The sequence below is a fragment of the Pecten maximus genome, chromosome 10 (genome assembly GCF_902652985.1).
Source record: "Pecten maximus chromosome 10, xPecMax1.1, whole genome shotgun sequence".
In the NCBI taxonomy this organism is placed as follows: Eukaryota; Metazoa; Mollusca; class Bivalvia; order Pectinida; family Pectinidae; genus Pecten; species Pecten maximus.
This window is the reverse complement of record NC_047024.1, coordinates 2,970,537-2,995,106: the sequence shown is the minus strand read 5'-3', so window position 1 is coordinate 2,995,106 and position 24,570 is coordinate 2,970,537. Positions and strand designations below refer to the sequence as shown.

The 24,570-nt window shown below is 36.1% G+C and overlaps 1 protein-coding gene across 1 annotated transcript in view; it reads right to left on the bottom strand.

The window, feature by feature from the left end:
- Window positions 1-24,570, bottom strand: part of LOC117335915 (prolyl 3-hydroxylase 1-like) — a 65,020-nt gene that overhangs the window by 17,157 nt on the left and 23,293 nt on the right. Inside the window, exons 2-9 of the mRNA XM_033896196.1 lie at window positions 13,978-14,130; window positions 13,293-13,464; window positions 12,305-12,430; window positions 9,790-9,926; window positions 8,537-8,686; window positions 7,689-7,871; window positions 5,408-5,464; window positions 3,862-4,012 (exon numbers count right to left, since the gene is read on the bottom strand). Of these exons, the coding sequence (XP_033752087.1) occupies window positions 3,862-4,012; window positions 5,408-5,464; window positions 7,689-7,871; window positions 8,537-8,686; window positions 9,790-9,926; window positions 12,305-12,430; window positions 13,293-13,464; window positions 13,978-14,130 (1,129 nt within the window). The remainder of the gene's footprint in view (window positions 1-3,861; window positions 4,013-5,407; window positions 5,465-7,688; window positions 7,872-8,536; window positions 8,687-9,789; window positions 9,927-12,304; window positions 12,431-13,292; window positions 13,465-13,977; window positions 14,131-24,570) is intronic.

Genomic DNA, 24,570 nt, shown 5'->3' with positions numbered 1-24,570 from the left:
GGGGGACACAAGGGACCTCACCTAGAGGTACAGACATAACAGTACTAAAGTCTCTGGGGGACACAAGGGACCTCACCTAGAGGTACAGACATAACAGTACTAAAGTCTCTGGGGGACACAAGGGACCTCACCTAGAGGTACAGACATAACAGTACTAAAGTCTCTGGGGACACAAGGGACCTCACCTAGAGGTACAGACATAACAGTACTAAAGTCTCTGGGGGACACAAGGGACCTCACCTAGAGGTACAGACATAACAGTACTAAAGTCTCTGGGGGACACAAGGGACCTCACCTAGAGGTACAGACATAACAGTACTAAAGTCTCTGGGGGACACAAGGGACCTCACCTAGAGGTACAGACATACAGTACTAAAGTCTCTGGGGGACACAAGGGACCTCACCTAGAGGTACAGACATAACAGTACTAAAGTGTCTGGGGGACACAAGGGACCTCACCTAGAGGTACAGACATAACAGTACTAAAGTCTCTGGGGGACACAAGGGACCTCACCTAGAGGTACAGACATAACAGTACTAAAGTGTCTGGGGGACACAAGGGACCTCACCTAGAGGTACAGACATAACAGTACTAAAGTCTCTGGGGGACACAAGGGACCTCACCTAGAGGTACAGACATAACAATACTAAAGTCTCTGGGGGACACAAGGAACCTCACCTAGAGGTACAGACATAACAGTACTAAAGTCTCTGGGGGACACAAGGGACCTCACCTAGAGGTACAGACATAACAGTACTAAAGTCTCTGGGGGACACAAGGGACCTCACCTAGAGGTACAGACATAACAGTACTAAAGTCTCTGGGGGACACAAGGGACCTCACCTAGAGGTACAGACATAACAGTACTAAAGTCTCTGGGGGACACAAGGGACCTCACCTAGAGGTACAGACATAACAGTACTAAAGTCTCTGGGGGACACAAGGAACCTCACCTAGAGGTACAGACATAACAGTACTAAAGTCTCTGGGGGACACAAGGGACCTCACCTAGAGGTACAGACATAACAGTACTAAAGTCTCTGGGGGACACAAGGGACCTCACCTAGAGGTACAGACATAACAGTACTAAAGTCTCTGGGGGACACAAGGGACCTCACCTAGAGGTACAGACATAACAGTACTAAAGTCTCTGGGGGACACAAGGGACCTCACCTAGAGGTACAGACATAACAGTACTAAAGTCTCTGGGGGACACAAGGGACCTCACCTAGAGGTACAGACATAACAGTACTAAAGTCTCTGGGGGACACAAGGGACCTCACCTAGAGGTACAGACATAACAGTACTAAAGTCTCTGGGGGACACAAGGGACCTCACCTAGAGGTACAGACATAACAGTACTAAAGTCTCTGGGGGACACAAGGGACCTCACCTAGAGGTACAGACATAACAGTACTAAAGTCTCTGGGGGACACAAGGGACCTCACCTAGAGGTACAGACATAACAGTACTAAAGTCTCTGGGGGACACAAGGGACCTCACCTAGAGGTACAGACATAACAGTACTAAGTCTCTGGGGGACACAAGGGACCTCACCTAGAGGTACAGACATAACAGTACTAAAGTCTCTGGGGGACACAAGGGACCTCACCTAGAGGTACAGACATAACAGTACTAAAGTCTCTGGGGGACACAAGGGACCTCACCTAGAGGTACAGACATAACAGTACTAAAGTGTCTGGGGGACACAAGGGACCTCACCTAGAGGTACAGACATAACAGTACTAAAGTCTCTGGGGGACACAAGGGACCTCACCTAGAGGTACAGACATAACAGTACTAAAGTCTCTGGGGGACACAAGGAACCTCACCTAGAGGTACAGACATAACAGTACTAAAGTCTCTGGGGGACACAAGGGACCTCACCTAGAGGTACAGACATAACAGTACTAAAGTCTCTGGGGGACACAAGGGACCTCACCTAGAGGTACAGACATAACAGTACTAAAGTCTCTGGGGGACACAAGGGACCTCACCTAGAGGTACAGACATAACAGTACTAAAGTCTCTGGGGGACACAAGGGACCTCACCTAGAGGTACAGACATAACAGTACTAAAGTCTCTGGGGGACACAAGGGACCTCACCTAGAGGTACAGACATAACAGTACTAAAGTCTCTGGGGGACACAAGGGACCTCACCTAGAGGTACAGACATAACAGTACTAAAGTCTCTGGGGGACACAAGGGACCTCACCTAGAGGTACAGACATAACAGTACTAAAGTCTCTGGGGGACACAAGGGACCTCACCTAGAGGTACAGACATAACAGTACTAAAGTCTCTGGGGGACACAAGGGACCTCACCTAGAGGTACAGACATAACAGTACTAAAGTCTCTGGGGGACACAAGGAACCTCACCTAGAGGTACAGACATAACAGTACTAAAGTCTCTGGGGGACACAAGGGACCTCACCTAGAGGTACAGACATAACAGTACTAAAGTCTCTGGGGGACACAAGGAACCTCACCTAGAGGTACAGACATAACAGTACTAAAGTCTCTGGGGGACACAAGGGACCTCACCTAGAGGTACAGACATAACAGTACTAAAGTCTCTGGGGGACACAAGGGACCTCACCTAGAGGTACAGACATAACAGTACTAAAGTCTCTGGGGGACACAAGGGACCTCACCTAGAGGTACAGACATAACTATACTAAAGTCTCTGGGGGACACAAGGGACCTCACCTAGAGGTACAGACATAACAGTACTAAAGTCTCTGGGGGACACAAGGGACCTCACCTAGAGGTACAGACATAACAGTACTAAAGTCTCTGGGGGACACAAGGGACCTCACCTAGAGGTACAGACATAACAGTACTAAAGTCTCTGGGGGACACAAGGGACCTCACCTAGAGGTACAGACATAACAGTACTAAAGTCTCTGGGGGACACAAGGGACCTCACCTAGAGGTACAGACATAACAGTACTAAAGTCTCTGGGGGACACAAGGGACCTCACCTAGAGGTACAGACATAACAGTACTAAAGTCTCTGGGGGACACAAGGGACCTCACCTAGAGGTACAGACATAACAGTACTAAAGTCTCTGGGGGACACAAGGGACCTCACCTAGAGGTACAGACATAACAGTACTAAAGTCTCTGGGGGACACAAGGGACCTCACCTAGAGGTACAGACATAACAGTACTAAAGTCTCTGGGGGACACAAGGGACCTCACCTAGAGGTACAGACATAACAGTACTAAAGTCTCTGGGGGACACAAGGGACCTCACCTAGAGGTACAGACATAACAGTACTAAAGTCTCTGGGGGACACAAGGGACCTCACCTAGAGGTACAGACATAACAGTACTAAAGTCTCTGGGGGACACAAGGGACCTCACCTAGAGGTACAGACATAACAGTACTAAAGTCTCTGGGGGACACAAGGGACCTCACCTAGAGGTACAGACATAACAGTACTAAAGTGTCTGGGGGACACAAGGAACCTCACCTAGAGGTACAGACATACAGTACTAAAGTCTCTGGGGGACACAAGGGACCTCACCTAGAGGTACAGACATACAGTACTTAACTCATTAAACCTAATTTACTAACCCATTTGCTCAGTAAAACCTGTGTTAAACACATAGATTTGAAAACATTTTACAATATTTACGCGAAGGGGAAATGTACGCTAATTACGTCGAGTCCTTTTTTCAATCATGAAAATTTACCCCACATATATTATTTGATACCAATTTGTGAAATCTTAAACTACAAACAAAGGTGGGTCAATCGCGACAATTACTCTCACACTTATAATTAACATATCAAAATCGTGAAACTTCCCTAAACTACAATGTGTCTAGTGTAAAGTACAGACTTATACCATTTTCTACAGGTTCTCTGCACGCAAGTTTCACATCCTTGATGAAGAATTCTGTTTTGTTGAAGAACCTGCCATTGTAGTGTCTCACTATCTCAGAAGTCTTCAACATTGTCCTCAGGGCCATCTCATAGTCTGAATCATTCTTTACAAGCTGTATATAAGTACAAAATAAACACACTATTTCAGAAGTCTTCAACAGCGTCCTAAGGGCCATCTCATAGTCCGAATCTTTCTTTACAAGCTATATATAAGTACAAAATAAACACAATGGAAAAATATTGGATGGATTAGACAGCATCCTCCAAGATTAAAAAAACAATATAAGAATGGTATTGTATCTATATTTGTTCCATTCAAGTTATAAACATAACTGATCAGCAATTTTTTTTTTTCAATTTAGAAAAATTAAAAAACATTAAGATACTTACAGTATAAACTGATAGGCAATTAATTTATTTTATTTCTTGATTAAGCAAAGCATTAAGATATTTATGGTAAAGTACCTGTAGATAAGATATTTATGGTAAAGTATCTGTAGATAAGATATTTATGGTAAAGTACCGGTAGATAAGATATTTATGGTAAAGTACTGGTAGATAAGATATTTATGGTAAAGTACCGGTAGATAAGATATTTACGGTAAAGTATCTTTAGATAAGATATTTACGGTAAAGTATCTGTAGATAAGATATTTATGGTAAAGTCTCTGTAGATAAGATATTTACGGTAAAGTATCTGTAGATAAGATATTTACGGTAAAGTATCTGTAAGTAAGATATTTATGGTAAAGTAGCTGTAGATAAGATATTTATGGTAAAGTACATGTAGGTAAGATATTTACGGTAAAGTATCAGTAGATAAGATATTTATGGTAAAGTATCTGTAGATAAGATATTTATGGTAAAGTACCTGTAGATAAGATATTTATGGTAAAGTATCTGTAAGTAAGATATTTATGGTAAAGTATCTGTAGATAAGATATTTATGGTAAAGTATCTATAGATAAGATATTTATGGTAAAGTATCTGTAGATAAGATATTTATGGTAAAGTACCTGTAAGTAAGATATTTATGGTAAAGTATCAGTAGATAAGATATTTATGGTAAAAGTATCTAAAGATAAGATATTTATGGTAAAGTAGCTGTAGATAAGACATTTATGGTAAAGTACCGGTAGATTACAGGTACACTACAAGATTAACAAGTAACTTTCAACAGGAGATTTACAGGGTATTTCCTGTTTAAGGATTTATTTCATGTTTGTGGTCCTCAGATAATAATTTAAATTTTTCATAATCTTATTAATTAATACATTACCAAGCCTAAATTAACAGACCCGATGCTACACTGGTCATTTGTCTAATGAAGGTGACAAAGTGTAGTCAACAAAACATCATACATATAATCATATACTGATTAACAGACATGTACTTATCGGTATGCAAAGAAAATATCGTGGAAAGCTGACTTAATTCTAATGTATACCCACAAACTGAAAAGTTTAAAAAAAAAAAATAAAAAAATCGTTAATCATATCTGTACGTACCTCCAAAGCCTCGCGTACAGAGAGTTGTCTGATGCCATTCTGGTCCGGTTTTATTGACTGTAATGAGAGAAACAGTAATTCATCAGATACAGGTAGGACTGTAACAAAGATCTCCACCTCTGGGGACCATATCAAAACTCACAATGTCTGACTTTGAGAAAGTATACTAAGTACATTATCAAATTGTTCACGATAACAAATTCTTCAGTCAATAACATTTAACTTTTTTAAAGCCTTAGTTATATGGTTCAACCATCAGGCATGGAAAGGTATCATTTCATTGTGTATGTTTTGTTACAGGTGAAGAGATGGACTGGAGTACTGGATGTCACACAATTACAATGCCTGATGATACAGAGAAGAAAGTCCGTAAATAATGTCTTACTTAATGTCATTTCTGATAGCGGTTTTGGTAACATTCTGATTCTAACCTCAAAATTTTTAAAGACAATTGCTGTGCACTGAAATCTAGTAAGTTAATTGAAAACAATCTCTGCACATTTAAATCTAGTAAGTTAATTGTAATCAATTCCTGCACATTTCAATCTACAAATGTAGTAAGCTAATTGAACACAATATCTGCACATTAATTTCAATTTCAAGAAATTTTACTGACATGGATGGAAAGTCAATAGGATTAGACATCAGGCATAGCCTATCTAAGTCTTCTCCTTAGTAACAACATAGACATCAGGCATAGCCTATCTAAGTCTTCTCCTTAGTAACAACATAGGCATCAGACATAGCCTATCTTAGTCTTCTCCTTAGTAACAATAGGATTAGACATCAGGCATAGCCTATCTAAGTCTTCTCCTTAGTAACAACATAGGCATCAGACATAGCCTATCTTAGTCTTCTCCTTAGTAACAACATAGACATCAGGCATAGCCTATCTAAGTCTTCTCCTTAGTAACAACATAGACATCAGACATAGCCTATCTTAGTCTTCTCCTTAGTAACAACATAGACATCAGGCATAGCCTATCTAAGTCTTCTCCTTAGTAACAACACAGACATCAGGCATAGCCTATCTTAGTCTTCTCCTTAGTAACAACATAGACATCAGGCATAGCCTATCTAAGTCTTCTCCTTAGTAACAACATAGACATCAGACATAGCCTATCTAAGTCTTCTCCTTAGTAACAACATAGACATCAGACATAGCCTATCTTAGTCTTCTCCTTAGTAACAACATAGACATCAGGCATAGCCTATCTAAGTCTTCTCCTTAGTAACAACACAGACATCAGGCATAGCCTATCTTAGTCTTCTCCTTAGTAACAACATAGACATCAGGCATAGCCTATCTAAGTCTTCCCCTTAGTAACAACATAGACATCAGACATAGCCTATCTAAGTCTTCTCCTTAGTAACAACATAGACATCAGACATAGCCAATCTAAGTCTTCTCCTTAGTAACAACATAGACATCAGACATAGACTATCTAAGTCTTCTCCTTAGTAATAACATAGACATCAGGCATAGCCTATCTAAGTCTTCTCCTTAGTAACAACATAGACATGCAGGCATAGCCTATCTTAGTCTTCTCCTTAGTAACAACAGGTGGTAAGAAATTCAGACAATATATATACACATTGATATGACAAATTGATGTAAGGGGAGATAACTCCTTGAGGTTGATAGACTTATTTTACTCTCCTAAATGTTGTTTAGGAGAGTAACCCTTTGGCTAAGGGTACTTAATTTTAAATACTGGATTATTATATTATCAGTGAATAATACAAAGCAATAAAGTATTAATATTCATATAAATATACTGTTAGACATAAATATTTGGTGATATTGAATTTATCCCCCAACAGATACAGGCCACACAGTCCATATGCATAACACACTGGCCATCCACTGATGAGGATCAAAAGCCAATTTCAGCAAATAGATATATAGTTTTGAAGTAAGGTTACATCAACTCTTGCAAATAATTTGATAATTTCTTAATCCGATTGAAAGGAGTTACTTCATTTTGATGGTTATATCATAAAAAAACAAAAAACAAAAAAGAGAGAGAGAAAAAAAAGAGAGAAAAGAAAACATATTAATAACAAATATCAAATCTGCCCAAAACCAAATCCATCCAGTAGATATTCAACAAGTGTTGTAAATAAATATAATTAAATTAAATTTATCCAACATTTAACAAATGTGGAATAATGTGATTACCAGGTGGATAACCAGGTATACTGTGTACTGCTATATCATTAAAGTCTGTGTACTGCTATATCATTAAAGTAAGGTGCACATCATTCACGAGCTCCTTACATTGATCATGTACATCAGCTCTATACACTGGCCCTCTCGTGTGAAACCCCTCGCTACAAATCTAGGACCCTTCAGATCCTCTTTATCCTGGAGAATCTTCATACCGATCCTCTCAAAGATCTTCATGTAGTTTTCCTGTCCCTCAGGGTCATTAATCATGTCATTCACAACGTCCCCCATCACCTGTTAAAACAAAGGATATTTAACCACAGTAACAAAATCCCTCATTAAAACAAAGGATATTTAACCATAGTAACAATGTCCCCCATTAAAACAAAGGATATTTAACCATAGTAACAATGTCCCCCATTAAAACAAAGGATATTTAACCACAGTAACAATGTCCCTCATTAAAACAAAGGATATTTAACCATAGTAACAATGTCCCTCATTAAAACAAAGGATATTTAACCATAGTAACAATGTCCCCCATTAAAACAAAGGATATTTATCCATAGTAACACGTCCCCCATTAAAAGGAAGGCTATTTAGCCATAGTAACAACGTCGCGCATGAAAATGAGGGCTATTCAGCCATTGTAACACATCTACATTAACAGTTTGATTCGATGACAGCTGACAGTGGTGATAAACACCAGGATCTAATTTATAAATCTCAGGGTAAAGACAGATATCAATTCTCAAACATAACATGTATGAAAGGTAATTAAACTTGTATTGTACATTATACAGCCAACCGTGTTGAGGATCTATCAGTACAACTATGTAACACAATACGTCAATAATTACAATATCTGGAGTATTCTGGTTAAAACTCTGATTGACAAATAAAGTGTGGTACATGAATGTAGAATGTTAAATATGGTCCTGAACTAGCGTATATCTTACATCCTCATCTATACGGTCATCCTGGTCTCCCTCACCACTATCCTCGTCATATTCGTCCTCATCCTCGTCCACACCCGTGGAATATTTCATGTTGACAAAATCTAACATATTTTCCATCATTAACTGTCTTTTGTAGTATTGTAAGGCCTCCTGTAACACCAAGTACACTGTTACGGACAAATCATAATAGATAATCATTGTTCTATTGTGTAATAACAAAGAATCATTGTTCTATTGTGTTATAACATAATAAAGAATCATTGTTCTATTGTGTAATAACAAAGAATCATTGTTCTATTGTGTTATAACATAATTAAGAATCATTGTTCTATTGTGTTATAACAATCATCAGGGGTAAATAAAATATGTGTTCCCATCCAAGTTAGTAATATACTGGGTAACACTTCATTAATTGCCATTTTGTATATGGAAACAATTCTACTGTCAGTGTGCTGGTCACTTGTTTTATATCAATGAAATAAATATGTCGATAGGATACATTTTACAGTGCCGGCAATGAATCGGATCAGTTTTCACAGTCAGGTCGTAATTTATAGGGCCAGCTGGTTAGAGAATGCCGTGTTAGTGTTATCCTTACTGAATTGCCCATGCATGCTGTTACAGCTTCCGTAAATAAATAATATGAGTTTATCAGTTTCTGACAAAGCTCTGGGTTTATAAGGAGATTAATTTAGGATTATGAATCAAATAAGTACTGATATATCATTCATGTTTTGTTTGATTTTATAACTGAGCCATTATACATCATATTGAACCTGAATACGACAACTTGCCCAAACGAGATCATATGTTTGCGGAACATGTGTGGCTCGAAATAGATAAATCCATGTAACCGCTGATAAAAAGATGAACAAGATGACTTATATAAAACGAAATTAAACATTCAATCTTTGATAATTAAAGCCAGTGTTGAACTAAAGTTCACAATCTGAGTACTGGAATCATGCCCGGGACTGGCATACACGTTTCACCCACACCAATGATGTCACATGACACCTTGCTTTGATATTATCAAGTCACTTGCCTTTACACATGGCCATTTAAAGGAAAGTATTTCTCTGGTACAAGTGATACTAGACTGTCTGATAAAGTCAATACAGGAAAAAATGGACATCTGGAGGCAAAATGTATTTATGTGTGTTTACTATTTTCCCAAATATTTAATTACGTGGCCGTTGAGCGCTTTTAACTAAAAGTCCCACCTTACTGAGGAGTATGTAATCACACTTGACCTTTCTAGGGGTGAAATGGGCTTCATGATAACCAAGTTTCTGTACATAAAACATCTTGTTGGCCATCATGTCCTCATTGTCTGGTAAAAACAACAGGTAGGTCCCCGCGGCTTCTACTGCACGATCATAGTCTTTTTCTGTAAATAAAAAACAGTATTACCTGTTTGTTTATGTATAACAGTATTACCTGTATGTTTATGTATAACAACACTACCTGTATGTTTATGTATAACAACACTACCTGTATGTTTATGTATAACAGTATTACCTGTATGTTTATGTATAACAGTATTACCTGTATGTTTATGTATAACAACACTACCTGTATGTTTATGTATAACAGTACTACCTGTATGTTTATGTATAACAACACTACCTGTATGTTTATGTATAACAGTATTACCTGTATGTTTATGTATAACAGTACTACCTGTATGTTTATGTATAACAGTATTACCTGTACATTTATGTATAACAGTATTACCTGTACATTTATGTATAACAGTACTACCTGTATGTTTATGTATAACAGTATTACCTGTATGTTTATGTATAACAGTATTACCTGTATGTTTATGTATAACAGTACTACCTGTATGTTTATGTATAACAGTACTACCTGTATGTTTATGTATAACAGTACTACCTGTACATTTATGTATAACAGTACTACCTGTACATTTATGTATAACAGTACTACCTGTGATTTATGTATAACAGTATTACCTGTATGTTTATGTATAACAGTACTACCTGTATGTTTATGTATAACAGTATTACCTGTACATTTATGTATAACAGTACTACCTGTACATTTATGTATAACAGTATTACCTGTATGTTTATGTATAACAGTACTACCTGTATGTTTATGTATAACAGTATTACCTGTACATTTATGTATAACAGTATTACCTGTATGTTTATGTATAACAGTACTACCTGTATGTTTATGTATAACAGTATTACCTGTATGTTTATGTATAACAGTATTACCTGTATGTTTATGTATAACAGTATTACCTGTATGTTTATGTATAACAGTACTACCTGTATGTTTATGTATAACAGTACTACCTGTATGTTTATGTATAACAGTACTACCTGTATGTTTATGTATAACAGTATTACCTGTATGTTTATGTATAACAGTACTACCTGTATGTTTATGTATAACAGTATTACCTGTATGTTTATGTATAACAGTACTACCTGTATGTTTATGTATAACAGTACTACCTGTATGTTTATGTATAACAGTATTACCTGTATGTTTATGTATAACAGTACTACCTGTATGTTTATGTATAACAGTACTACCTGTATGTTTATGTATAACAGTACTACCTGTATGTTTATGTATAACAGTACTACCTGTATGTTTATGTATAACAGTATTACCTGTATGTTTATGTATAACAGTATTACCTGTATGTTTATGTATAACAGTACTACCTGTATGTTTATGTATAACAGTATTACCTGTATGTTTATGTATAACAGTATTACCTGTATGTTTATGTATAACAGTATTACCTGTATGTTTATGTATAACAGTATTACCTGTATGTTTATGTATAACAGTATTACCTGTATGTTTATGTATAACAGTATTACCTGTATGTTTATGTATAACAGTATTACCTGTATGTTTATGTATAACAGTATTACCTGTATGTTTATGTATAACAGTATTACCTGTATGTTTATGTATAACAGTATTACCTGTATGTTTATGTATAACAGTACTACCTGTATGTTTATGTATAACAGTACTACCTGTATGTTTATGTATAACAGTACTACCTGTATGTTTATGTATAACAGTATTACCTGTATGTTTATGTATAACAGTATTACCTGTATGTTTATGTATAACAGTATTACCTGTATGTTTATGTATAACAGTATTACCTGTATGTTTATGTATAACAGTATTACCTGTATGTTTATGTATAACAGTATTACCTGTATGTTTATGTATAACAGTATTACCTGTACGTTTATGTATAACAGTATTACCTGTATGTTTATGTATAACAGTACTACCTGTACATTTATGTATAACAGTATTACCTGTATGTTTATGTATAACAGTACTACCTGTACATTTATGTATAACAGTATTACCTGTATGTTTATGTATAACAGTATTACCTGTACATTTATGTATAACAGTACTACCTGTATGTTTATGTATAACAGTATTACCTGTATGTTTATGTATAACAGTACTACCTGTATGTTTATGTATAACAGTATTACCTGTATGTTTATGTATAACAGTATTACCTGTATGTTTATGTCTATGTAAAAGTAAGGATTCATTTAATGTGAATGTTGATGGATGTTAGGTTTTTATCTTTATTTCGATTCAGGGTTCAGGTACTTTATATTGCTGATATTTAGTGTAGATGACAACCCAATGACGAATCTCCTCCTCATGAAACCCTCTCATTTATTTTGGTAGCCATATTTAAAATCAGTTAAATAAAACACTACTGGATATACTTACTCTTGTAATAGGCAAACTGTAAGTAGTGGAAATGCTCCGCAAAATAGTTTGGCTGTTGATGGACGTAGATCTTACTGAGAACAACGGCGCAGTCTACCTGGCACTGTAGTACGGAGATATAGTGATCTGTAAACAACGACAATACCATATGTGTATTCTAACGTAGTGATCTGTAAACAACAACAATACCATATATATATATTCTAACGTAGTGATCTGTAAACAACGACAATACCATATATATATTCTAACGTAGTGATCTGTAAACAACGACAATACCATATGTGTATTCTAACGTAGTGATCTGTAAACAACGACAATACCATATGTGTATTCTAACGTAGTGATCTGTAAACAACGACAATACCATATGTGTATTCTAACGTAGTGATCTGTAAACAACGACAATACCATATGTATATTCTAACGTAGTGATCTGTAAACAATGACAATACCATATGTGTATTCTAATGTGAAATTATCGGTCATGTCGAATACAAAGAACTGAACCTACATATGATATTTGGGAGAGGTCTTCCTCATGCTCTGTGGGTAATAGCGATATCAAACATGTGAAATTGTCGGTCATATCGTATACAAAGAACTCAACTTACATATAACATGTGGGAAAGTTCACATTGCCAACCATGGATGCCCCATGTCCCCCACTAAATTTATAATTGAAGAAAGTAACCAAATATCGAAATCCATCATGGCCATTTTTTTTACGAGTACCAAAATTAAACATGCTCATCTAGAGCCCTATGAAAATCTATTATTAGTATTTATAATATTTGATGAACATCCTGAGAAATAACAGTAACAAATCTGTCTCCAAAATGGATGCCAAAAATTTCGTCGTCGTCGTCGTCGTCGTCGTCATCATCATCATCATCATCATCATCATCATCATCATCATCATCATCATCATCAGTTGGACATTTAAATAACTACCTTCATCGTCACATGGCGTACATATTTCACACACCTGCGACAGCGTGTATGAAGTCCGGATCTCTCTCGTGTTCGTACTGGCCCTCACAGTCGGCACGACAACGCTCGTGCTCAAGGTAGTACTCCTGGAGCGCCCTCTCAAAGCTTGTGATGACCTTGTCCCAGTCCTCCATCTGGTAGGCCTTCTCCCCCTCACCTCTGTACACCTGTAAAATACCGCTGTATATCTCAGTCACATTTCTTGTCATTCTCAGCTTTTAAATCTACTGTAACAGTTATGAATGATTTAATGTCAACAGAAAATAACAATAATACAAAATTGGTTTTATTTTTGAGTTGTAAGTGTTGAACATTTTTCAGTAATGCAGGTTTAAATAAATTCAAGTCAAAACGTAATTCCTAAAGACAGTGGTGGGGACAGGGTGCTTCAGCCCCATAACTTAATCTATTGTGTAGTTGATGATGGATTCCGGATCATTCCTTAAGATAAAGGCTGGGGACATGATGCTTATAATCGTTCCCATAACTTAATCAATTGTGCAATTTATGATGGATTCCGGATCATTCCTTAAGACAGTGGTGGGGACATGGTGCTTCAGCCCCATAACCTGATCATTTTTTTATTATAGATACTGGTTAAATTCAAATTTACCTGTATATTTTTAATGGTATACATCCTAGTACCAGACATAGTTATATCAGTTTTAATATGATTTTACCTTATATTGCTTACGCTCCATATCGACGATTTCCTCATCCTTGACGTCGAACAATCTGCGGTATGACTGGATGTTGTTAATGGTATCTTGGTGGTCAGGGTTTTTCAGAAAGAAAGTGTAGGCCGCAGATGTGGCATCCACCATTCGACGAATCTGTAAGACAAGACATATATATACCCCGGTATTTGTACATTTTCACAGCAGCAACATTTGGACAGTTATACTGTAAAAGTGGATATTTTCGCGTGTGGAAATTTTCGCTTAGCCAGCTTCCAAAGTGTTCGCGGTGTGGATATTTTCGCGCCGTCAAGATATTTTTGCGCTAATTGTATCTTTTATATTTAGTATTTTTATGTGTTAATATATTCGCGGTGTGGAAATTTTCGCAGAGATTTACTGATAGCGAAATAAGCGAAAATTTCCACACCGCGAATATTTCCACTTTTACAGTATATAACCCAGACACAACAATCTGGTGTATTGGGTCAAGATCTGGTCCACCTGTAAAACAAAACACAAATATCTGGTCCACCTGTCAAACAAAACACAAGATCTTGTCCACCTGTCAAACAAAACACAAAGATCTGGTCCACCTGTCAAACAAAACACAAATATCTGGTCCACCTGTCAAACAAAACACAAATATCTGGTCCACCTGTCAAACAAAACACAAATATCTGGTCCACCTGTCAAACAAAACACAAGATCTGGTCCACCTGTCAAACAAAACACAAATATATTGTAGCAATACCTGGTTGAATGTACACAAGATCTGGTCCACCTGTCAAACAAAACACAAGATCTGGTCCACCTGTCAAACAAAACACAAATATCTGGTCCACCTGTCAAACAAAACACAAATATCTGGTCCACCTGTCAAACAAAACACAAGATCTGGTCCACCTGTCAAACAAAACACAAGATCTGGTCCACCTGTCAAACAAAACACAAGATCTGGTCCACCTGTCAAACAAAACACAAGATCTGGTCCACCTGTCAAACAAAACACAAATATCTGGTCCACCTGTCAAACAAAACACAAGATCTGGTCCACCTGTCAAACAAAACACAAGATCTGGTCCACCTGTCAAACAAAACACAAATATCTGGTCCACCTGTCAAACAAAACACAAATATCTGGTCCACCTGTCAAACAAAACACAAATATCTGGTCCACCTGTCAAACAAAACACAAGATCTGGTCCACCTGTCAAACAAAACACAAACATATTGTAGCAATACCTAGTTTAATGTACACAAGATCTGGTCCACCTGTCAAACAAAACACAAGATCTGGTCCACCTGTCAAACAAAACACAAGATCTGGTCCACCTGTCAAACAAAACACAAGATCTGGTCCACCTGTCAAACAAGACACAAGATCTGGTCCACCTGTCAAACAAAACACATATTGTAGCTATACCTGGTTTAATGTACACAAGATCTGGTCCACCTGTCAAACAAAACACATATTGTAGCAATACCTGGTTTAATGTACATGACAAAACATTATGTCAAGTGGACAAGAGATTCCCTTGAATCCTCCACCTAGTAGGACACAAGTGTACATATATATAAACACCGTGATTAACTGGCACCAATTCTCAACCCACCCTCCATATATACATACATGTGTTTTATGGTTTGGTTTTATTTTGTTTAACGTCCTATTAAAAGCCATGGTCTTTTAAGGACGTGCCAGGTTTGGAGATAGAGGAAAGCCAGCGTACCTGGAGAACCTACCAGCCTACGGTCAGTAACAGGCAACTGCCCCACGTTGGCGACCCAGAGGTGGAGGGCTAGTGATAAAGTGTCAGGACACCTTTAACCACTCAGCCACAGTGCCCCCCTTATTTTATGGACATTGGGTTGAGATACAAAGAGCTGTTTATTTCAGCTCCAGCATTATAAGCCTTCTGACATATTGAAGACTGTGTAGAGGAATGTAAAATTATAGATAGTGTAAGAATGCCATACCAGCTTTGGATGGAGGAATCCCCTTTAGTCTACACAGTTAGGGTGATAGACTAACAAGATGTCACTAAGATCAGGCCTCAGGATCAGAGCAATGTGTTTATACTACAGTAGCTGTTCTATACAGACTATCCATTATGCTTGACATGGAGGGACACAGTCCTGTTTGAGGAAAAAGCTTTTATATATACATACACACAAGATATTGGTGTAAGCTTGTTGTCTCACTCTGGCTGGTATAGACAGGTTTCCTGATTACACAGAAGGGATAACTCGTCTGTGGCTATATGGTGATTTACTGTAAAATATCTTAAAATTGAAACTTCTATTTGGGAAAAACTGATATCACACTCCTACAGCAGTATACCAGAAGCATTAAGTGATGAATAACACCAGAGCTATCAACCACACGTAATGGTCAAGGTCTGTTTACATAAGGCTGGTATTATAGAAACCTTCCCCATACTTACTCCAATGTTATTTTGTATCTAGACTCCATGCCTCAATGTTAGTGTTAAACTATAGTCACACTCACAACACACATGTACTTTACTAATAAACATAACATTTCCCCCTCGATCTTTCCACCATATTATTCTCATCGGATAAGTCTACTACAGTAGAACCAGTTTCATCTCTAACCACCATATAATTCTCATCGGATAAGTCTACTACAGTAGAACAAGTTTCATCTCTAACCACCATATAATTCTCATCGCATAAGTCGACTACAGGAGACCTAGTTTCATTCCTCTCTTAACAGTTAGCATGTAATGTAAAATGCATTCTAACTTTGGATCCGGTGATATTGTATCTTCAGTCAGCTGATTGTTAGTTTCATTGTATGTCTTTGGTCAGCTTAAACAACATTGGACTGTACATAATAATACATTGTAGCTTTGTTCACCAGTGTAAACTCAACATTGTACAGTGTACAGTAATACATTGTAGCTTTGTTCACCAGTATAAACTATATATATTGTACAGTGTACAGTAATACACTGTAGCTTTGTTCACCAGTGTAAACTAAATTGTACAGTAATACATTGTAGCTTAAATTTGTTCACCAATGTAAACTATATTGTACAGTAAAACATTGTAGCTTTGTTAACCAGTGTAAACTACAGTGTACAGTAATACATTGTAGCTTTGTTAACCAGTGTAAACTACATTGTACAGTAATACATTGTAGCTTTGTTCACCAGTGTAAACTACATTGTACAGTAATACAGTGTAGCTTTGTTCACTCCAGTGTAAACTACATTGTACAGTAATACATTGTAGCTTTGTTCACCAGTGTAAACTACATTGTGCAGTAATACATTGTAGCTTTGTTCATCAGTATAAACTATATTGTACAGTAATACATTGTAGCTTTGTTCACCAGTGTAAACTACATTGTACAGTAATACATTGTAGCTTTGTTCACCAGTGTAAACTACATTGTACAGTAATACATTATAGCTTAATTCACCAGTGTAAACTACATTGTAGAGTAATACATTGTAGCTTTGTTCACCAGTGTAAACTACATTGTACAGTAATACATTATAGCTTTATTCACCAGTGTAAACTACATTGTACAGTAATACATTGTAGCTTTGTTCACCAGTATAAACTATATTGTACAGTATTACATTGTAGCTTTGTTCACCAGTGTAAACTACATTGTACCGTAATACATTGTAGCTTTGTTCACCAGTGTAAACCACATTGTACAGTGTACAGTAATACATTGTAGCTTTGTTCACCAGTGTAAACTACATTGTACAGTAATACATTGTACCTTTTTAACCAGTGTAAACTATATTGTACAGTAATACATTGTAGCTTTGTTCACCAGTGTAAACTACATTGTACAGTAATACATTATAGCTTTATTCACCAGTGTAAACTACATTGTACAGTAATACATTGTAGCTTTATTCACCAGTGTAAACTACATTGTACAGTGTCCAGTAATACATTGTAGCTTTGTTCACCAGTGTAAACTACATTGTACAGTAATACATTGTAGCTTTGTTAACCAGTGTAAACTACATTGTACAGTAATACATTGTAGCTTTGTTCATCAGTGTAAACTATATTGTAAAGTAATACATTGTAGCTTTATTCACCAGTGTAAACTACATTGTACAGTAATACATTGTAGCTTTGTTCACCAGTGTAAACTATATTGTAAAGTAATACATTGTAGCTTTATTCACCAGTGTAAACTACATTGTACAATAATACATTTTAGCTTTATTCACCAGTGTAAACTACATTGTACAGTAATATATTGTAGCTTTATTCACCAGTGTAAACTACATTGTACAGTAATACATTGTAGCTTTATTCACCAGTGTAAACTACATTGTACAGTGTACAGTAATACATTGTAGCTTTGTTCACCAGTGTAAACTACATTGTACAGTAATACATTGTAGCTTTGTTAACCAGTGTAAACTACATTGTACAGTAATACATTGTAGCTTTGTTCATCAGTGTAAACTATATTGTAAAGTAATACATTGTAGCTTTATTCACCAGTGTAAACTACATTGTACAATAATAATACATTTTAGCTTTATTCACCAGTGTAAACTACATTGTACAGTAATATATTGTAGCTTTATTCACCAGTGTAAACTACATTGTACAGTAATACATTGTAGCTTTATTCACCAGTGTAAACTACATTGTACAGTGTCCAGTAATACACTGTAGCTCTATTCACCAGTGTAAACTACATTGTACAGTAATACATTATAGCTTTATTCACAGTGTAAACTACATTCTATGAAACATTGGCTTAATTAAGCCATATAACAAATTGCAACTATGAACTTATAAAAAATTTTGTCAGTTACATACATTAATGTAACAAACTAGCTGTTGTGGAGAGTTTGATGGCAATCAATTCCCAACCATGTGATATCAGAAATAGGACAAATATTTTGATATATATTCAGCTGATGTAGAGTATTACAACTTCCTAAAAAATAGATACATACATATCTATAACACTGGAGTTAAGGGCCAAATACTGAAATAATTCCTCCTGGTATGTAGACACTATGACACATACATACTTAAATCGCTAGCTGACTAGACTATATATACATATATGTGTTGTTATTTCTGTACCCTCCCCATCAAACAAAATGTAGATTTTCATTACTGAAACACTGACTTTTATTTATCTATGAAAAACTGAAACAATTTCTGTCAAAAATTCCTACTTAAAATGCTTTGAACTAGAAGCCGAATGAGTCAGAAAAGCTTACCTATTTTTCATTTATAAATAATTTCCTTGTTTGAAGATAATTATCTATATGACATTCTAGATACATTTAGGAATTAGATGTTAAAATCCCAAATTTCTACCATTTCTTTCAAGTATATTACACACCACATAGAAACATTTTCACATTTCTACCCTTTTGACCTTAAAAATAGGTCATAAAAATAAGCTTTGTGGCTCTTTATCCCAACATGCTACTGACCCAATATCACGTAGAGTTGGTAGCCCAACTTAATCTCAGCATCCTACTTGTACAATAGCATGACCCTTGACCTCTTGCATGGTAACATTGAAATGAAGCTGATTTAACAGATTTAAAATGTTTGTTCCTGGGACTCTTAAGTAATGGTCAAGGTAATCCATTTAACCAAATCAGAAGCCCTAGGAAAAGGTCAAGGTAATCCATTTAACCAAATTTGAAGCCCTAGGAAAAGGTCAAGATAATCCATTTAACCAAACTGGAAGCCCTAGGAAAAAGTCAACAGCCAACAGACGTTACACTGCTGTGGCTTTTCGGCAAGTGAACCTACCATAAATAATCATCAAAAATATATCAGTAATAAGCATTAATTAATATCTAATACACTTTTCACAATACAGTGGACCTCATTAATCTTGAATCTTGATACTATTCCCAACAGAAATTTCTTTTATCACAAGTTTTCTAGATTGCCTGATCTTGTCTAATCAAACTGGCCAAATGGAGTCATGCCAGTGATTATATAACCACCTGCACTGAGGATGTTGGTTGTTAGCTGAGTGACACTATCTAACACTACCTACAGGCCACACAAATTAACAAATGCTCCTACAAATTAACCGTCTTAAACAAAATTCATGTTAATTTAAAAACTTGAAAATTTTCAGTTTGATGGCCTATTATGTCTGTCAGTACACTTATCAAATTTAATGAGCCAGAACACCTTTCACCTACTGGTGGATGATAAATCACAACACGTCTGGTCGTCATCCTAGTTAAAGTAAAACCTGATGATGAACACCCCAGTCAAGGCCTCAGAGAACTGTGTATACTGTTCCCCTACACAGTACAGGCTATATATGCTAGTTTTTTAGTGGGAGATCAACGTAATAATTTTTTTTTCTAAATAAAAAACACTTCTTCTAAAAACCACTGTAAATACAATGCCGAAACATAATTAATCTCAAAATCATATAAAATGTTTATGCAACAAGTGACAAGATGGATCCCCACTGTGACATACCTTTACATGTAGCTGAGTCTGTAACAAGTGACAAGATGGATCCCCACTGTGACATACCTCTACATGTAGCTGAGTCTGTAACAAGTGACTAGATGGTTCACCAATGGGACATACCTCTACATGTAGCTGAGTGTGTAACAAGTGACTAGATGGTTCACCACTGTGACATACCTTTACATGTAGCTGAGTCTGTAACAAGTGACTAGATGGTTCACCACTGTGACATACCTCTACATGTAGCTGAGTCTGTAACAAGTGACTAGATGGTTCACCACTGTGACATACCTCTACATGTAGCTGAGTGTGTAACAAGTGACTAGATGGTTCACCACTGTGACATACCTCTACATGTAGCTGAGTCTGTAACAAGTGACTAGATGGTTCACCACTGTGACATACCTCTACATGTAGCTGAGTCTGTAACAAGTGACTAGATGGTTCACCAATGGGACATACCTCTACATGTAGCTGAGTCTGTAACAAGTGACTAGATGGTTCACCACTGTGACATTCCTCTAGGTTAGTAATAAGTGACTAGATGGTTTATCTCCGTGACATTCCTCAATCTACCAGAGTCAGTATCAAGTGACCAGTCCACTGTGAGCTACACTTAGCAAAGACAAAATACAGTTCTTATTGTGAGTGCTTAATTAAGATATCAATAAATAATTACCTTGTAATAACAATAATGCATATAATTGTATGGTTTGCCATTTTGAAAACTCTTCCAATACTCCTCAGAAATGAAAGTAACAGGTCTGTCCTCAAAAACAGCATTTCTACAGTTTTTGACACAAGTCCTTTCTATGAGAGCAAGCTGAATGTAGAGATCCTGCAAGTCTAACAAAGTGAACTCCCTGTCATCTGTATATCTGTGAACTTCCTGTTTACATTTCAAACGACAATTGATAATTGACTCTTTATAGAAATGATGATCCTCTATAGCCATTTTCATAAACAGGACACATTTGTGCCATTTTCGGTCACCATATGCCCGGAGTCCGGCTGAATATAACCTCCCGAAGGTCAGAACTGGACTCCTGGGTAATGTCCAAACAAGTTCAATAAAACAGCTCCATGACAACAGGAACAGTAACCAATGAAATCGTCCGGATATGGGAGAATGACAGGTACACATTGCTGTTCTAGTGTATACTTTATTTCCAGCGGTATAATGACCAATATTTGTTCTCATCTTTACAAGTTGTCAGTAGCAATGACCAATTACATCCGTGTACAGTAAAGCGTAATGTCAAAATAAAGTTTTATATGTCATCCAGTAGGATCGTGTCCGAAGAATTGTGACATCTTTGTCCAGTTGTTCTGTTGGCCAATATACAGAACCACATCCATAGAGAAACTGTATGTTTCACAATACAGAAATACAAACTTGGAGCTGATCAGTCTCTGCTGATTACTCTGCAATGTTCCACATAATGTTACACAAAGATGTAATTTAAAGCTGTTTACTTTTACATCTATCTTTAGCACTTCAATACAGATATAATCCTCAGTGAATTGCCAAAGTTTTCCTCTAAAAGTAATTACATACTGGAGTATAGGCTTCTGCTGCTGTTTACTGTTTACTGCAGGGAGCCCTGACTCTACATCCTCTACAGAGGCTGATACGGAGGCTGATACTGAGCTAGTTAACAATCTGTGTAATGACAATAGCAGCCCTAACTCCTCCTCAATGTGACATAACTCTCCGCAAGGCACATGCTTTTTACACAATTCAGTCTGACAGCTTGCTCATGGAAAAGCTCAACCAAAACACTTCTTACAAAGTCTATGTACATACACTTAGTAAGTCTGCAAGATAATAGTGTGATCCATGAAATCAATTCTTCTAAGCAATTCCAAATGTATTTCTAAAAACTATTCAGTATTGATAGCAACTGTAATGTTACAATATGTTATATCTAGTAACTGTAATGTTACAATATGTTATATATAGTAACTGTAATGTTACAATATGTTATATATATAGTAACTGTAATGTTACAATATGTTATACATAGTAACTGTAATGTTACAATATGTTATATATAGTAACAGTAATGTTACAATATGTTATATATAGTAACAGTAATGTTACAATATGTTATATATAGTAACAGTAATGTTACAATATGTTATATATATAGTAACTGTAATGTTACAATATGTTATACATAGTAACTGTAATGTTACAATATGTTATATATAGTAACTGTAATGTTACAATATGTTATACATAATAACTGTAATGTTACAATATATTATTTATAGCATCTGTAATGTTACAATATGTTATACATAGTAACTGTAATGTTAAAATATGTTATATATTGAACTGTTAAATTATGTTACAATATGTTATATATAGTAAGTGTAATGTTACAATATGTTATATATAGTAAGTGTAATGTTACAATATGTTATATATAGTTACTGTAATGTTACAATATGTTATATATAGCAACTGTAATGTTACAATATGTTATATATAGTAACTGTAATGTTACAATATGTTATATATAGTAACTGTAATGTTACAATATGTTGTATATATAGTAAGTGTAATGTTACAATATGTTATATATAGTAACTGTAATGTTACAATATGTTATATATAGCAACTGTAATGCTACAATATGTTATACATAGTAACTGTAATGTTACAATATGTTATACAGTGGAACTTCGTTAACTCGAACTCGGATAACTCGAATACCCCGCTTAACTCGAAGTACCTCGCCGGTCCCGGCCGAATTCTCTCTTTATCTTAGTAAAAAAAACTCGGATAATTCGAATTCGGATAACTCGAAAAACTCGGATAATACGAAGTAAAAATTTGGTCCAAACAATAAAAATCCTACTTGAAATGTTCGAATAACTCGAAGTATAATTTTCGTCGATCGGTGGCAAACGCCGACATTTTTTAAGAGCTAAATTCCGTTTGTAATACTGAACATATCGGCACTACTAACCTACATGCTATTATAAGTGTTTCATAAATTCATAAAAGAAATTGTCGGTTGAATCTTATAACAACAAGTCTTGGTGATAAAAAAGTACTGCTTTACTTACATCAGGTAATTTCCCAAGACGGTCGCCGATATCAGTACACACGATAGTCAACAACTCATCTACCCGTTCGCTCAAGCGGAACTAATCTCTGACACACCGGTAGATCTACCCGGCTGATGTTTTTACAGGTGTAGAAATGACACAGTCACCGGCGCCTATTAAATCTTTAAACTGCTGAAACAATAGCGTAATTACTGCCGAGGTGTTCAGAGTACCACTGTAACGGTCAGTGCTGTCTATTAAATCGGATAAAACACCAACTCAGTTACAGTAACATTTTATACGCACATGCGCAGCCCAACTTCCGGTGCTAATACACATGGAAATGGCTTGGTTATCAATAAAAAGTAAGTAGGCCGATCAAACAGTATTTTATATATGTCCAATAAAAGGTAATGGTTCTGTTACGTTTTGTATGCAATCTGTGTTAAACTTAAACGGTTATTTGTTTTGACATTAATAACTTGTTATTTTGTCGAATTCCGTTTTATCGTTTACCTTTTGCAAACATGACTTGCACATCAGATCATTATTGAAGTGACTAAGTGAAAGAAACTTTATCGTGACTGTATATCGGCAAAACTACACCAAATTACAAGTGACATAACGAAACATTACATATATATTTACATGTATTGACCAGTCTTTACACTGATCTGGTGAGCGACGGAGCGAAGTTATTATGATTATATAATGTTGACAAATATTGACCAAACTTTTCACCAAAAACGATAACTCGCTTAATTCGAACACTCGGATAACTCAAAGTTTTTTCGTGGTCCCGTCGACTTCGAGTTAACGAAGTTCCACTGTATATAGTAACTGTAATGTTACAATATGTTATATATAGTAACTGTAATGTTACAATATGTTATATATAGTAACTGTAATGCTACAATATGTTATACATAGTAACTGTAATGTTACAATATGTTATATATACGTAACTGTAATGTTACAATATGTTATATATAGTAACTGTAATGTTACAATATGTTATATATAGTTACTGTAATGTTACAATATGTAATAGTAACT